The sequence below is a fragment of the Myodes glareolus genome, chromosome 17 (genome assembly GCF_982192425.1).
Source record: "Myodes glareolus chromosome 17, mMyoGla1.1, whole genome shotgun sequence".
Classification (NCBI taxonomy): domain Eukaryota; kingdom Metazoa; phylum Chordata; class Mammalia; order Rodentia; family Cricetidae; genus Myodes; species Myodes glareolus.
In genome coordinates this window covers 65,911,395-65,926,098 of record NC_142042.1, presented here as the reverse complement: position 1 = coordinate 65,926,098, position 14,704 = coordinate 65,911,395, and the positions used below count along the sequence as shown (strand labels likewise).

The window sequence follows — 14,704 nt, the reverse complement described above, 5'->3', positions numbered from 1 at the left end:
TGAACTCATGGACATCCACCTGCTTCTGCATCCAGTGCTACAATTAAAGGCGTGTGTCACCCACTCCTGGCTGTGAGTCATTTCTTTAGAGTGAACTTTAGAACAGCAGGCATTTGATGCGTCTGCATTCCCTTACAGGATATAGGGTGTGAAGCTCTGTTCTCAGGACATGGTTGGATTGTGTGTCTGGATCTAGACTTCGCAGCAGAAATCCTAACAGAAATAGGGCCTGTGTGGTTCATACTCATAGCCTGACCTGGTTCCTAATAGAATGCTGGAGAACCAGGATTCCCTTTAGGTCACTAGGGCAACAGGACCAGGGTCATTGTTGGACGCCTAAATGTTGCTATAACTACTGAAACCTTGGTGACCAAACTAAACAGAAAGGAGAGCCTTCCCAGTAGCCTCAGAAACACCAAACATGTCTGTAGATATGTCTGCGGAGAAGATGACAAAAGTTGAAGAGGTGTGCAGTCGGGAGGGGGGGCGGGAGAGGTGTGCAGTCGGGTGGGGGGGCGGGAGAGGTGTGCAATCTGGAGTTTCCCTTGATGTGGTTTCCACGTGGGTTTACCCAAAGTTTACCTGAGAGAGGCCCTTGGAAGAAGGAGAGTTAGCAAAGACAGGGAACTACTTCTCAAACAATAGCTGTTCACATATGTCCACTCTGGCCCCAATATTTTCTCCTCAGTTTATTTTAAGAAATGGAGCGTTTTCTCTCTTTCCCATAGGAAACTACTTCATTCCTCAAAAGTAGGTGCTGAGGGTCAGATTCTAATAATCAAGGCAAATCAGTGGAACTCCTTTTCTTGCAGAATTTGCAAAGAATCGTGGCACTTAAGAAGATGGTCAACAGGTAATCTGTTTCCATTGCCTCCCATCAGTTGGTCTTTTCAGCTCTCCTCTCTGGAGCCACCAACCAGATCAGCTCTCCTTTGGGGACTCACTCCAAGAAAGAAAGAAATGGAGCAGGCGGGGCAGCCTTGCTGTCGAGCAATCAATGCTCCCTCACTCCAAGAAAGAAAGAAATGGAGCAGGCGGGGCAGCCTTGCTGTCGAGCAATCAATGCTCCAAGAGGAGTGTGTCAGTGCCTAGTAGATGAGGCTGTTTTTCTCTCTGCCTGCTTCCCAGTCTCTGGAAAAGGCACAATACTATATGTTCTTGCCTGCCTCTGTACTAATTATGTAGCAGGTATTTCAGCATTTGGTGAAGGAGTGACAGAATACCCAGAAGACTGGACTTGTGTTTCACCTGCTCAGAGTTTCATTCTGGACACTGGGGTGTTGAATCCAGGGCTTTGTGCATGGAGGTGCTCTACCACCAGCTATATCTCCATCTCTAAGCTCTAGAGAGAGCAGACACAAGTGGGTCTCTTGAGTTTGAGCCCAGGCTAGTCTGCATAATTCCATGGAACCGGGTTCTATAGTAAGACATTATTTAAGGAAGTTTGCAAAGGTAGCTCACTGGTAGACTGTTTGTCTAGCATGCACAGAGCTTGGTTTATTTCCCAGTGTTCTGGGGATACAGACAGGAGCATCAATTTCACAGTTAACTACATAGTGAGTTGGAGATCAGCCTATGCCATATGAAACTGTCTTTTAAAAAAGGTAGCTGGACAGTGGTGTACACTTTTAATCTCAGCACTCGGGAGGCAGAGGCAGGCAGATTTCTGAGTACGAGGCCAGCCAGAGCTACACAGAGAAACCCTGTCTTGAAAAACAAAGAGAAAAGGAACAAAAGGCACTGGTTAGGAACAGTGAAGTGAGACCCAGTTCTAAGTGGCCTGGATGGCACTGCTTTGCATGGCCTTTCCTGTGTGCTGAAACAGCCGGCAGCTCTGCTCTGTTCGTGCTGTGCTGTGATTTCAGTAACAGTGCACTTAACACACTAGACTCTGTTAGTTCTGGCTGCCCTTTCAAGAACTGCAGTCTTCTGACAGTGGCAGAGTTTCTAGTCACAAAGGAACTGCTTTAGTAAGGATTTACCTCTACTCCTAACTCTCACCTGCTTAATCCCCACCCTAAACCTGGGACAGGTGGCAGAATTCACATACTCACTGTATGTGGCAGATGACCTTAAGCCAGCGGAGAAACCTGTATGCTACGCTAAGGATGCAGAGCGCTATGGAAGAGGAGTTAGCGCTGTCCAACAAACAGCTGCTGACGGTGAGTTCTAGGAGGGCAGCCTGGAGTCTCCCCTTCCTGCTCTGTGTCCCTGCCAACAGCATGTCAAGCTCTTCTCTGTCGTGACTTAACCGTATTGTTTACATCTGAGATTTTTATAAGAACATTAACATCAAATGTCAAAGCTTTTTTTTTTCAGGAAGTGAGTTTTGTAAATTTTCACATTGTTTGCATTGTTTAGTTTGGGGTTTAACGAAATTTTATTTTCTTGGGTTCCCTGGGTTGGGTTGGATTTTGTTTGAAACAGAGTCTCACTTTGTACCCCTAGCTGACCTGGAACTCGCTATGTAGACTGGGCTGGCTTCCCTGAACTCAGAGATCTGCCTACCTCTGCCTCCTACATGCTGGGATTAAAGTGCACCACCACCACCCCCCAGTCAGGGGGTTATTTTATGTTTAATTTTTTTGGCATTTTATTTTTTATTCATTTATTTTTTTTAAATATTTATTTATTATGTATACAATATTCTGTCTGTGTGTATGTCTGCAGGCCAGAAGAGGGCACCAGACCTCATTACAGATGGTTGTGAGCCACCATGTGGTTGCCGGGAATTAAACTCAGGACCTTTGGAAGAGCAGGCAATGCTCTTAACCACTGAGCCATCTCTCCAGCCCACTTTTTTATTTATTTTTATTTTATTGAGCTATACATTTTTCTCTGCTCCCTTCCCTGCCTCTCCCCTCCCCCTTCAACCCTCTCCCAAGGTGCCCATGCTCCCAATATACTCGAAGATCTTATATTTACTACTTCCCATGTAGATTAGATCCATGTATGCCTCTCTTAGGGTCCTCATTGTTGTCTAGGTTCTCTGGGATTGTGATTTGTAGGCTGATTTTCTTTGCTTTATGTTTAAAAACCACTTATACCTTCGTTAAGACCCAGCAATGGGCTGGAGAGATGGCTCAGTGGTTAAGAGCACTGACTGCTCTTCCAGAGGTCCTGAGTTCAATTCCCAGCAACCACATGGTGGCTTACAACCATCTGTAATGAAATCTGGCGCCCTCTTCTGGCGTGTGGACATACATGGAGGCAGAATGTTGTGTGCATAATAAATAAATATATCTTAAAAAAAAAAAGACCCAGCAATACCACTTTTGGGTACATATCCAAAGGATGCTCAATCGTACCACAAGGACATGTGCTCAATTATGTTCATAGCAGCATTGTTTGTCATAGCCAGAACCTGGAAACAACCTAAATGCCCCTTGACTGAAGAATGGATAAGTAAAATGTGGTACAGTTACACAATGGAGTACTACACAGCAGAGAAAAATAATGACACCTTGAAATTTGCAGGCAAATGGACGGAGCTAGAAAACATCATATCAAGTGAGGTAACCCAGACCCAGAAAGACAATTATCACATGTACTCACTCATATGTGTTTATTTTTGAAACAAAGTCTTGCTCTACATCACAGGATGGCCTGAAACTTGCAAACATTCTGTCTCAGCCTCCCATATGCTGAAATTATAACCATGTCCCATCACCCAGCGGCAGCTGACACATTTCCAGTTCCCAATGCATTACTTTGTTCTTTCCATCCAGGTGAGACCCTAAGCTGCTCTTCTCCACCTGCGGTGCCAATGGCTGTGTCACCTCTTAGTATCTTGAGTACCTGGCAGACTTCCTAGTTCATGGTGCATTCTCAGCAAATTATTTGTTAACAATGAGTCTTGGCCCAAGGGTGGGGAAATTAGATAGGCTTCCCTCCACTGATTTACACTCTTCTACTACCTCCTTTTATGTCCCTACTAAGACCAGGTCCAAGGGAACCCAGGGATGGGGAAGGCAACCCGAGACTGAAAAGGAGCATTAACCACCCAATACCACACGTTACTGCCTTCCCTGCCAGGTCCGTCAAGCTGCCTTACACCAGCTGTTTGCAGAGGAGCATCAGCAGTACCAGCAGGAGCTCAGTCGGATGGGCAAAGCTTTTTATGAGGAGAGACTGTGACGCTGCCCAGACACTGCTTTTCCTCATGCCTGCCAACCCCGCCCCTAGTCTCTACCACGAGCTTCCCAAAACACACCTAGGCCTGGGACCTAAGACCGCCCCCTTTTCACCATCACGTCAGCTGTTGCCTCTGAAAACAAGAGTGACGCCTTGTGGTCAGTGCGGGATTTGCAGGGTTGCAAGAGGAGAGAATGCAATGCACAATGTCTGGTTTAAAGAAATCCTGATTTGGTTTAACAAATAAAGATTTAGATTTAGACCACAGGGTTTAGTATCAGCCCCGAGTCTTGGTTTGTTCTTGGCTGTCATAATTTTACTTCCTAGATTCTGAGCACTGTTTCTCTTCTGGCTAGTTTTGCGTGTCAACTTGACACAAGCTGTAGTTATCAGAGAGGAAGGAGCCTCAGGTGAGGAAATGTCCCCATGAGATCCAGCTGTAAGACATTTTCTCAACTAGTGAGGGCCCAGCCACGGTGGGTGGTGCCTTACCTAGACTGGTGATCCTGGGTTCTATGAGAAAGCCATACGGAGCGAGCCAGTAAGCAGCACCCTCCATGGCCTCTGCATCAGCTCCTGCCCTGTTTGAGTTCCTGTGCTGACTTCCTTTGTGATGAACAGCAATGCTGAAGTGTGAGCTGAATAAACCCTTTCCTCTCCTACTTGCTTTTTGGCCATGGTGTTTGGTCCCAGCAAAAGAAATGCTAAGTAGGACAGCCTTGGACCTCAGTTTCACTGGTCTTTTCTGAGTTCGTGGAAGAATAGCTTTAAACATGGTTATTAATCAATAGGCACTGTGGTGCTTGAGTGTCAGGGGCTGATTATGTTTGGAAGTTATCTCATTATTGTGAAAACATGGATTAGCTTATTCTAGGCCTCAGTTCCTCCTCTACAAAACTGATTCCAGACTCCCATCCCTCCTGGCACTGGATGTGCGTTGTAGCAGGTGTGAAGTATCAAGTGGCGGGCTTGAGGGGCTGCAGAAAGCATGCCCATTCTCAAGGTACTGGACACTAGAAAGTCTAGAGAGTGATAGCATGTGTGTCTGCAGGCCACGGGGAAACACGCCATCCAGAGATCTCCATTTCACAGTAGCTGCTGGGAGAAGATGCCCTCCGGTGTGATTTCTAATACTTTCCCTAAACTCTCACCTTTCGTCAGCAGCCACTGAGTCCCTCATCTTAGCCATAGAATCGTTTCCTACTGCAAAACTCTCATTATCTCTCCAGTCCATCTCTATCCTTAGTCTCTTACCAAAGGCTGCATCTTTTATTTAGCCGTCAGAAGCTGCTACCTCCAACCCCTCCACATCCCACCCAGGAAGCCCATGGAGAGGCAGCAGGTACAAAGGGGACAGTACAGGCTTGAGGGGCAGGTATGGGGCCACAGTATCGGACCCTCTTCTGGAGAGGACTGACCCACCGGCTGTAGTCAGGATTAACCAGGTACGTAGGAGGAGAGCACAAGCCCAGAAACTGTAGCTAACCCACACCCAGTTCAACGTCATTGTTTATCACACACACTTCCCTCTCTGCCCTCGTCATCAGTAACCAGCCATGAATACTCACTTCAGATGAAATGGCGCTCCCTTCATCTGAAAATGCATTCACCATGACGGCTGGTGGGGAAAACAGGCTGTGCACAGTGATTTGAGGTGCAGTGTGAGTTCTGTAGGAGATGAAGCCACAAACACCTCACTTGGATTTAGCACCAAACAAGACTGAATTTCCATTTCTTCTGTCTCCCTGACCTGTTACTCTGTACCATCCACATCTCTCTCTCAGCTTCCTTCCTTCTCTATCAGCTTCCTCCCAGGCCACTGCTATTCACAGGTACTGTGGCCTAGAGGAGAGAACAGTGGACAGGCCTGGTTCTCAGTCTTCGTCCTGCCGCTTCCTGTGTGTTTGGCCAGGTGCACATTTAATATTGGAGGCTGGGGTGGGTGGTTTGCTGGAGAGATGGCTCATTGTTAAGAACACTGGCTACTCTTGCAGAGAACCCAGACTGGAGTCCTAGCATCCATATGGCATCTCACAATTGTCTATAACTCTAATTCCAGAGGATCCTCTGCATGCACATGGTACACAGACAGACATGCAGAAAAATAGGAAAAAAAAATGCCTATGCACATAAAATACTTAAGTCTGAGTTTTGGTTGCTTATTTATAAAATGAAAACAATCTCTACCTTATCGGGGTGTTGTGGGAATTAAATAAGTCACTTAGAAGAAATCACACTTAATATGTAATATAAACAGAAAGCCATGATGCTGTTTTGCTACTCCAGGATACTTTCTCCCCTTAATTCCACTCCCACTACTCTCTATAACCAACCTCTTTGGTTTCCCTGTTGGACTCGCTGGATGCCCTATCCCCTCTGCCTGGATCTCTGACCTTGGCCTATTACCTCAGGGCTTGTCAGTGCCAGGCTGGCTCTATTATTGGCAGGTTGGCCCACTATAGCACCCATGTTCCCTGACCCTCCCTGCCGATTCTGTGTGCTCTGATGACATCACTCAATTGTGCCCCTCCAGCCCCTGATACTGCTATAACCCTCGTCTTGTGGCTTAGAAGAACTTAGATCTATTTGAAATAGATGAAGAAGGCGGGGCTGGAAAGATGGCTCAGCGGAAGTGGGGGCTGGAGAGATGGCTCAGCAGTTAAGAGCACTGACTGCTCTTCCAGAAGTCTTGAGTTCAATTCCCAGTAACCACGTTGTGGCTCTCCACCACTTATAATGAGATCTGGTGCCCTCTTCTGTCCTATAAGCGGGATACAGCATAAATAAATAAATAATTTTTTTTTAACACCCACAGACAGAGCTCAGTGAGATGGCTCAGTGGGTAAAGGTTACCTGATGACCTGAGTTTGAGGCTGAACTCCACATAGTTAAAGGAGGGAAAAGAGTCCTGGAAGTTGTCCTCTGACCTTCACAGAGGCACAATGACACAACCACAGAGGTTAAAAGCACTGCCTGCTCTTCCAAAGGGTCTGAGTTTAATTCCTAGCAATCACATGGTGGCTCACAAGGATCTATGATGAGATCTGGTGCCCTCTTCTGGCTTGCAGGCATACATACAGGCAGAACACTGTATAGATAATAAATAAATAAATCTTTTAAAAAATAATATATATAAGTGTAGTTTTTTTTAAAAAGGGAACACTAAAGTGATTTTATCAGGCTTGCTGTGTCTTCCCAGAGTGCCACAGCTCCACATACCAACATTCCCAGGTGTCTTTGTTCCTCTATACCCTAAACACTAGTGTTTTCAATTTTTTTTTGGTTTTTTGATTTTTTGAGACAGGGTCTCTGTGTAGTCCTGCTGTCCTGGAGCTCACTATGTAGACCAGGATACCTCAAACTCAAAGACCCACCTGCCTCTGCTTCCTGAGTACTGGGATTAAAGGTGTACATCACCACCGATTTTGGCAAGTCTTCCATTCTTTCTAGTCCCTGTCCAGCTCTTTCCCTCCGCCTGTTTTCCCATTGTGACCAAGGCTTCAGAAAACAAGACAAAACAAAACAAAACAGAACAAAACAAAACAAAAAACAGAACTTGGAAGGTGAGAGCTGAGTGAGTAGAGGGCAAGGACAGAAATGCCCTGTATACACCACACAAATGTGGGAACACCAAAGAGAAAAGATTGCCACACATGCCTATCGGGGCCTTAGGCCCATTTGTTAGTCTTTCCCTGGAAGGCAAGTGCCACACGATAGGAATTGACTGGGTGTTGGGACAAGCTATTGATCTAGATCAAAGTCACTGTGTAGTGGGTGTGAGGGGGAGGGAGATGTCAGGATTAATTAGAGCAAGGACACATGGAACATGCCTGGAGACTGATAGAAACTGTCCTCCCACCCTCCCTACACTTCCATACAAATTCCCCACCCTCCAGACAGCTATAACTTGAGTTAGTTCTACCACAGTGAATGAAACATCCGCCTGCCAAATGATGCTGCATAGATCCAGTTCTCTCGTGTTGAATTTCTGTGAAGGAATAGCCTTGAAGAAACCAGCCCAGGAGCTCTGGTGATAAGAAGGAAAGAAGGAGAGAGAGAGAGAGAGAGAGAGAGAGAGAGAGAGAGAGAGAGAGAGAGCAGAAAAGAGGGGGTCCTGAAGGATGCAGGCCACTTCCTGACAGAAGCAACTCCCTCTTGCTCTTGATCTAAAAGCCTTAGTTTCAATTGAACCAGGCAAGAGAAGCTGTTGGTCTTCTTGTCTGGAGCCCAGACTGAAGCCTGCGAGTGAAACGGCTTTTCTTTTCTGGACACCCAATGATAACTTGAAGAAGGTTGCCTAAAGGACATGAGAAGGAGACAAGGCTCGAGATATGGAAAAGTCGCAGCCCAGAAGCTCAGAAGCTCCCCATGGCTACTGCTCGGTACTAGGAGCTGTGGAGTCCACTGAGAAGACTGAGCAGTCTCGTGGGGGAGATGTGGGACGGTTAGAGTTTTGCTTGCAAAGGGAGAGCATAGCATTTGCGAACCCCTAACCCTACCCCCGGAAGGTCCTGGGCAGCTCAGATGGCATCGAAGGGCAGGTGGCAAAGCTGTTGAGGAGCTGTTGACACTGGTGATCCTCTGGAAGCTGGTGCTGTCACAAAACAGGGTGAGGCTTCATATGGGAGCTTAAGGAAATGGTAAGTGCCCAGATGTGAATCTGTGCCCAGTGTTTTTGCTTTAGGCAAACATGATCCAGCAGACACCGGACACAGTGAAAGAGGGGTTGTGGCAGGGATGGCATGAAGAACAGAGAAGCAAGAACGTGTTCCGGGAGGGGAAAAAGAGCAAGGGTGCCCTTGAAGAAGATGGGCTCCCATCTGTACATGACTAGACTCTGGTTTGCCTTCCCTGACCTTTCTTCACAGTGGGGAGAAAGGCAAATCTCTATGAAAGCTCACCTACCTGCTTCTGTGTGATATGTTTGATATTGGGTTGTTAAATTAGGAACCAACTAAATGTCAAACATATTCTCACAGCAGTGAGGAGACTTGGCATCAGCCCTCTGCTACTTCAGTCCCTGGGGTTCTGAGACTTTTGTCTGTCGCCTCCTCCTCCTCCTCCTTTTTCTTCTTCTTCTTCTTCTTCTTCTTCTTCTTCTTCTTCTTCTTCTTCTTCTTCTTCTTCTTCTTCTTCTTCTTTTCTTCTTCTTCTTCTTCTTTTCTTCTTCTTCTTCTTCTTTTCTTCTTCTTCTCCTTCTCCTCCTCCTCCTCCTCCTCCTCCTCCTCCTCTTCTTCTTCTTCTTCTTCTTCTTCTTCTTCTTCTGACAGGGTCTCTATGCAGCTCTGGCTGTTCTAGAACTCACTACATAGACCAGGATGGCCTTGAACTCACTTAGATTCTCAGGCCTCTGCTTCCAGGTAGCTTGTGCTACCATGCCCTGTGCCTGTTGTCTTTTGTTTTTTGGGTTGTTTTGTTTCTTGAAACGTTGGCAATTGAGCCTGAGGACTCACAGATTCTAGACAAGTGCTCTACCACTAAGCTCTAGTCATAGCTTGTCTGTCTGTCTGTTTACTGAATTTCTCTCCACAATTCCCCTGGAAGAGAAATAACTGGAGCCCATGTTAATCTTTCCCTGGTTCTTTTTTTGTTCCCTATCCCCTTTCCTTGAGTGGCCTCTGAAGTAGGAGTGCTTAGCTTCCTTGCTTTTCTCCAACAGTTAGCAGATGGTCTATCTAGCAGTCTGCTCCTAAAGTGGAGGCTCTCATGAGTGAGACAGCTCTGCCCTGCCCCCACCCTGATGCTTGACTCAGTTACCACATGGCTGTGGTTTAACCTTGACACTAACTATCCTTGACATTATGAGCTAATTAGAACCATTTCTATTTTGCCCTCGCTAGCTCTGGTCACCTTGAACAGTGTCCACTTCTCTGGCATATTTGGGTATATGGCAACTGTGCATGGGATCAATTGCCACCTGTCGATAACAAGAGTCCAAGTGGAATTATGAACATGGCTGGCACTACACTTGGGAAAACAGAGCTGGTGGTGATGATTATGATGGCATGGCGGACAGTAGGCTGGGCAGGGCTTTACAAAGGGAGCACAGACTTTGATGCATGCGGGTATGAAAGTTCTAGTTTAAGAGCATTATGAGAAAACAGAAGTTATGATTTTGTACCGTGACCCTCCTTATTTCTCATCCCACTTGAAGCCTAGGAGAGCCTTTCAGATCCTAAGCCTTCTACGCTGTCCTATGGCTCGTACAGGCTGATGTCTCCCCACCAATTAGAGAATCCCAAAATAGCACAGCAATTCCAACTGGCAATCTAGGGGAATTGTCAAGGGCCATGAGTGACCTCCTCTCTTCACTGTTGCTCATGCTCCTTAAATACCAGGAATCAAAAGATGAAGCTCAACCAGTAGAGTCTGGTCTATGTCCAATACGGTCCAGGGCAAAATGAAGAGCTGAAGACAGCCAGGACCCTCTGATGGCCAAAGCTGCCTATGAATGCTTTTGTCCAGCGTTCCCCCCTCCTGTCCCTCTGCTTTTGAAAGACCCACAGAGCTGCCAAGAATGAGTGGAAAGTTTCAAGGTCAGCGTCCCACCACCCCCACTTTCCATTGTCTAAAATCAGCCTCAGCTGTCCCTCAATATTTTTTTCTTGCTGGTGATGTCATTCTATCAATGCGTGTGACCCTGGGCTCCCCTAGGAGAACAATGATGGGGCAGGAGGGAGCTAGAAAGACCATGTTAGGAATTGGAGGTGGAGCCATGACAACAGATAAATGTCCAAACTTTGGGGAGCATCTTGTCACTCGGGTGGCAGCCCCTCCATCTTTCAGTGCTCACAGGTGAGCCTACAACAGCCGCAGCTCAGGATGGAGGCAATCAAGAAGAAGATGCAGATGCTCAAGTTAGACAAGGAGAACGTTCTGGACCGGGCTGAGCAAGCTGAAGCTGAGCAGAAGCAAGCAGAAGAAAGAAGCAAACAGGTGGGCACTGGCATTGGCCTTTCTCACTGGTTACAAAACAGAGGTGAGCATTTAACCCTGCACTCAGGAGGCAGAGACCAGCCTGATCTACATAGCAAATTCCAGGACAGCCAGAGAGAGAAAGAGCAGAGAGAGAGAGAGAGAGAGAGAGAGAGAGAGAGAGAGAGAGAGAGAGAGAGAGAGAAGGTTTGTTTTCATGGGAAAATGGAGGGGCAGAAAACATCTAGGGCAGTGGTTCCCAACCGGCAGTGGCTTACGATCCTGTTGGATTTCAGAGGGGCTGCCTAAGACCATCAGAAAATGCATTACAACTCATAACAGCAGCAGAAAAATTTATGGTTATGAAGTTGCAATAAAATAATTTTATGGTTGAGGGTCACCATGATATGAGGAAGTGCATTCAAGGGCTGCAGCATGAGGAAGGCTGAGAACCACTGCTCTAGGGTCCACCTTGGACTGTCCACATGACCTTGAGAAAGCCGGTGGCCTCTTCTGTGCCACAGTGTGTCCGCTAGACTTAAGCAGAAGTAGACCATGTCTTTGAAGAAAGTGTGACTTCTAGGGTGAAAGGTAAGACCACGCTCCCTTTTTCGCCTCTCTTCAATAGCATCATTGACATCTTCCCCACTAGATGTTTACCATCCAACAGACTTGGTGGTTTTAGGGCCAGGGTCTGATGTCAAGCCACAGCCTAACACACGGAATGGTGGCTGCAGAAAGTGTGTCTCTCTGGGGGGTGTAATGGGGAGGCCGAGCTGCGTGGTTATGTTTATGTCTCTGGTTACTGTTCGGGCTGCTACAGCTAGAGGATGAATTAGCAACCATGCAGAAGAAGCTGAAAGGAACAGAGGATGAGCTTGACAAGTATTCTGAGGCTTTAAAAGATGCCCAGGAGAAGCTGGAGCTAGCAGAGAAGAAGGCGGCTGATGTAAGTTTTTACGGACTTGGCTTCACTACGGGTTCATAGGCTGTGGATACATAGCCAGCATAACGCTTTTGCATGAACCACATGCTGGCATGCTCTTATGTTGGAATATACTTTTTTACTCAAAGACATATTAAAGCTGAGAGCATAGTTCAATGATAGTACTGCTTTCCTAATATGTGTGAATCCCTGGGTTCTATGTCAAGCACTGAAAAAAAAAAAAGAGACATATGAAGTCTCATTTCTGTACTACCCAACCTCCTCCCCAGTAATCTAATGACCTTTCCTAGGACCTGTACCAAGGGAGGGGTTCCCACGTCCCAAGCACGCTATCAGGTATCCATTTCCTCCCCTGTGCCGCATTGTTAGCTTTTGTGTACAAGGCTTGGCATGTGCATGTGTGTATTAATAGGGAAGCTCTCATCTCTCAATTACCCAACAAAGACAGCTTCGATTTCACAATAGGAAATGGAGGTCACATTGACCCTGACCCTGTATGGGTTCATTTGTCCTGGTCAAGGTGAGTACCTGCCCTTATGCCACAGAGATGCTACAGGGAACGCTGATCATCGGAGAGCAGTGAGGTATCAAGGGTGGACTAGACCAGAAACTAGGAAGCAGGCAAATATATCACCCTAGACCTTATTTCATGGCCCTGAATAAATTACATAGCTCTTTAGGGCTTTGCCCTCTTAAAATTGAAATTAGCTGCCTTCACTCACTGCCTCTTCTAGTTCAGCACCTACTTTCCTTCGTCATCAACCTTGATGTTCTCTGCATAGAAACGAGAGACTATAGAGGACATCTGTTTTGAAGAAAAGTAACAGAGGATTGTCTATTTATTTATTTATTTATTTGGGTTTTTCGAGACAGGGTTTCTCTGTGGCTTTGGAGCCTGTCCTGGAACTAGCTCTTGTAGACCAGGCTGGCTTCGAACTCACAGAGATCCGCCTGCTCTACCTCCCGAGTGCTGGGATTAAAGGTACGTGCCACCACCGCCCGGCTATTATTTCTTATTTGGGGTACTGGGGATTAAATCCAGTGCCCACCAACACTGACCTAGCTCATGGGGATCTTGGAAGTCATGAAAGAGTATGTCAGTCACACAGGCATTTCTCAGCATCTGGGCAAGGAGAAAAATAGAAGCTGATCTTGTTTAAAATCACATTTGCTGTTGGAAAACAGCTTAAAGGACAGAGTGGATCCCTTACAAATGCATTTAGATCTTCACATTCAAAGGCAAGCCCTCTTCTCTTTGGCTCTTCACTTCCAAAGGCTCAGACATAGTGAATGTTGAGCACATGACACCAGAGGCTGGTGGTGTGAGCAGGGTGCTGCGCACTGCACAGTCGCAGTGTCTAAAAGTCTTATCCCTTACACACTGCTATGTCTGGTTTAGGAAAACTGGAAAAACAACAATATGTTGTCTCCAGGATTGAGCAAAGACTTGAAGCCCTGCTTGAATCACTTAGACTAGCTTACAGGTACAGATGGATAGATCTCTCTGATCCTAAGTCTGAAGGCAGAAGGACAGATGTTTTCACAAACTAGCACTATGACAGGTTAGCAGCAATTTTGTTAGATGTTAAGTAACCTCCCTGGGAAGGTCCTGAGCCAGAAACAGCTCAGAACCAGGAGAAGAGGTCAGTAGGATGCAAATCTGGGGAGAAGGAGAGGGAAGGAGTCCCAGAAAGTATGCCAGTATATTCAGAAGGATAATGGAATTCCCTAGGAGTGAATGTTGCCAATTTTAGGATGTTTTGCACACAGGAGTACAACACACACACACACACACACACACAAACACTCACATTCTATACAAACCTTGTCTTACAACTATATTTATATAGGAATCCACAAAATATTAGTTTGTTGAGAGAGGGTTGCCCTGTGTAGCTCTGAATGTTCTAGAACTCACTGTAGACCACACTGTCCTCAAACTCAGAGATCCACTTGCCTCTGCCTCCTGAGTCTACCACTGTCTGCCTAAAATATTTAAATATGTAAAATGTCTTAAAATTTAAAATCCTCAACCTAACTCTGTCCCCTTTGTTACCTTTCTTACAGTCAGTGAGTGCCCCTCATAGATATGTACAAGAACAAGAAACAGACTAGGCCTGGTGACATATGCCTTTAATCCCAGTACATGGAAGGTGAAGGCAAGAGGATCTCTATGAGGGTGAGGTCAGCTTAGTCTACACGGTTAAGTTCTGGGACAATCAGGGCCATAGAGAGAAACCCTATTTCAAACAAATCAAAGGAAGAGTGAGAGGGATTTGTTGAGACAGAAACAGGAAGTTTTCCCAAAGTTCCATCTGTGGGTATAGCCCTGCCACAGCCTGGTTCTGTAAGTAAAGTTTTATTAGAACGCACCCATGCTCTTTCATTTACATATTGTCTAGTGGTTTTCTCCCTCCAATAAAATAACTGCTGCAGAGTTTGTATGACCTGCAAAGACAGAAATTCTATCTGGCCTCTTACTGAAAACCTGCTGACTCTTCATTTTAAGTACAAGAAAGTAAGTAGGGTGTCTATAGGAACTGGGAAGAGACCGAGATTTCAATATAGAGCGAGGATCATAAGGTGCTCATCTTTGTGGAGAGGGTGCTTTGTCTAACAGAAAAGGCTCACAGCTCAGCTTCTGACCTTGAGATTAAAAATAAATAAGCAGCATATTATCTTGATGTAACTGTATAAGGGAGGGAGAGA

At 46.1% G+C, this 14,704-nt stretch overlaps 2 protein-coding genes across 9 annotated transcripts in view; both read left to right on the top strand.

Moving 5' to 3' along the window:
• The first annotated feature begins 343 nt into the window (after positions 1–343).
• On the top strand, positions 344–4,401 carry Cfap141 (cilia and flagella associated protein 141). The gene is made up of 4 exons (XM_048456008.3): positions 344–466; positions 813–853; positions 2,033–2,162; positions 4,036–4,401. Exons 1-4 carry the CDS (start codon positions 422–424, stop codon positions 4,135–4,137), a joined length of 318 nt encoding a protein of 105 aa, XP_048311965.1. The 5' UTR covers positions 344–421; the 3' UTR covers positions 4,138–4,401.
• A 6,518-nt stretch (positions 4,402–10,919) lies between these two features.
• Positions 10,920–14,704, top strand: part of Tpm3 (tropomyosin 3) — a 28,237-nt gene continuing 24,452 nt past the window's right edge. For 4 of the 8 annotated variants that reach the window (XM_085678202.2, XM_085678208.2, XM_085678203.2 and 1 more), the window contains exons 1-2: positions 10,926–11,070; positions 11,873–11,998. In XM_085678202.2, coding sequence (XP_085534328.1) covers positions 10,957–11,070; positions 11,873–11,998 — 240 coding nt within the window. In that variant the 5' untranslated portion in view covers positions 10,926–10,956. Of the gene's footprint in view, positions 11,071–11,872; positions 11,999–14,704 lie in introns of all 8 variants that reach the window. The other 4 variants (XM_085678209.2, XM_085678207.2, XM_085678206.2 and 1 more) reach the window with 3 other exon arrangements.

Coding starts and splice junctions, on each gene's coding strand:
- Cfap141 (XM_048456008.3), top strand. CDS start 422: ATGTCTGTAGATATGTCTGCGGAGAAGATGACAAAAGTTGAAGAG. Junction 467..812: donor AGATGACAAAAGTTGAAGAG/GTGTGCAGTCGG, acceptor CTTTTCTTGCAG/AATTTGCAAAGAATCGTGGC. Junction 854..2,032: donor CTTAAGAAGATGGTCAACAG/GTAATCTGTTTC, acceptor AACCTGGGACAG/GTGGCAGAATTCACATACTC.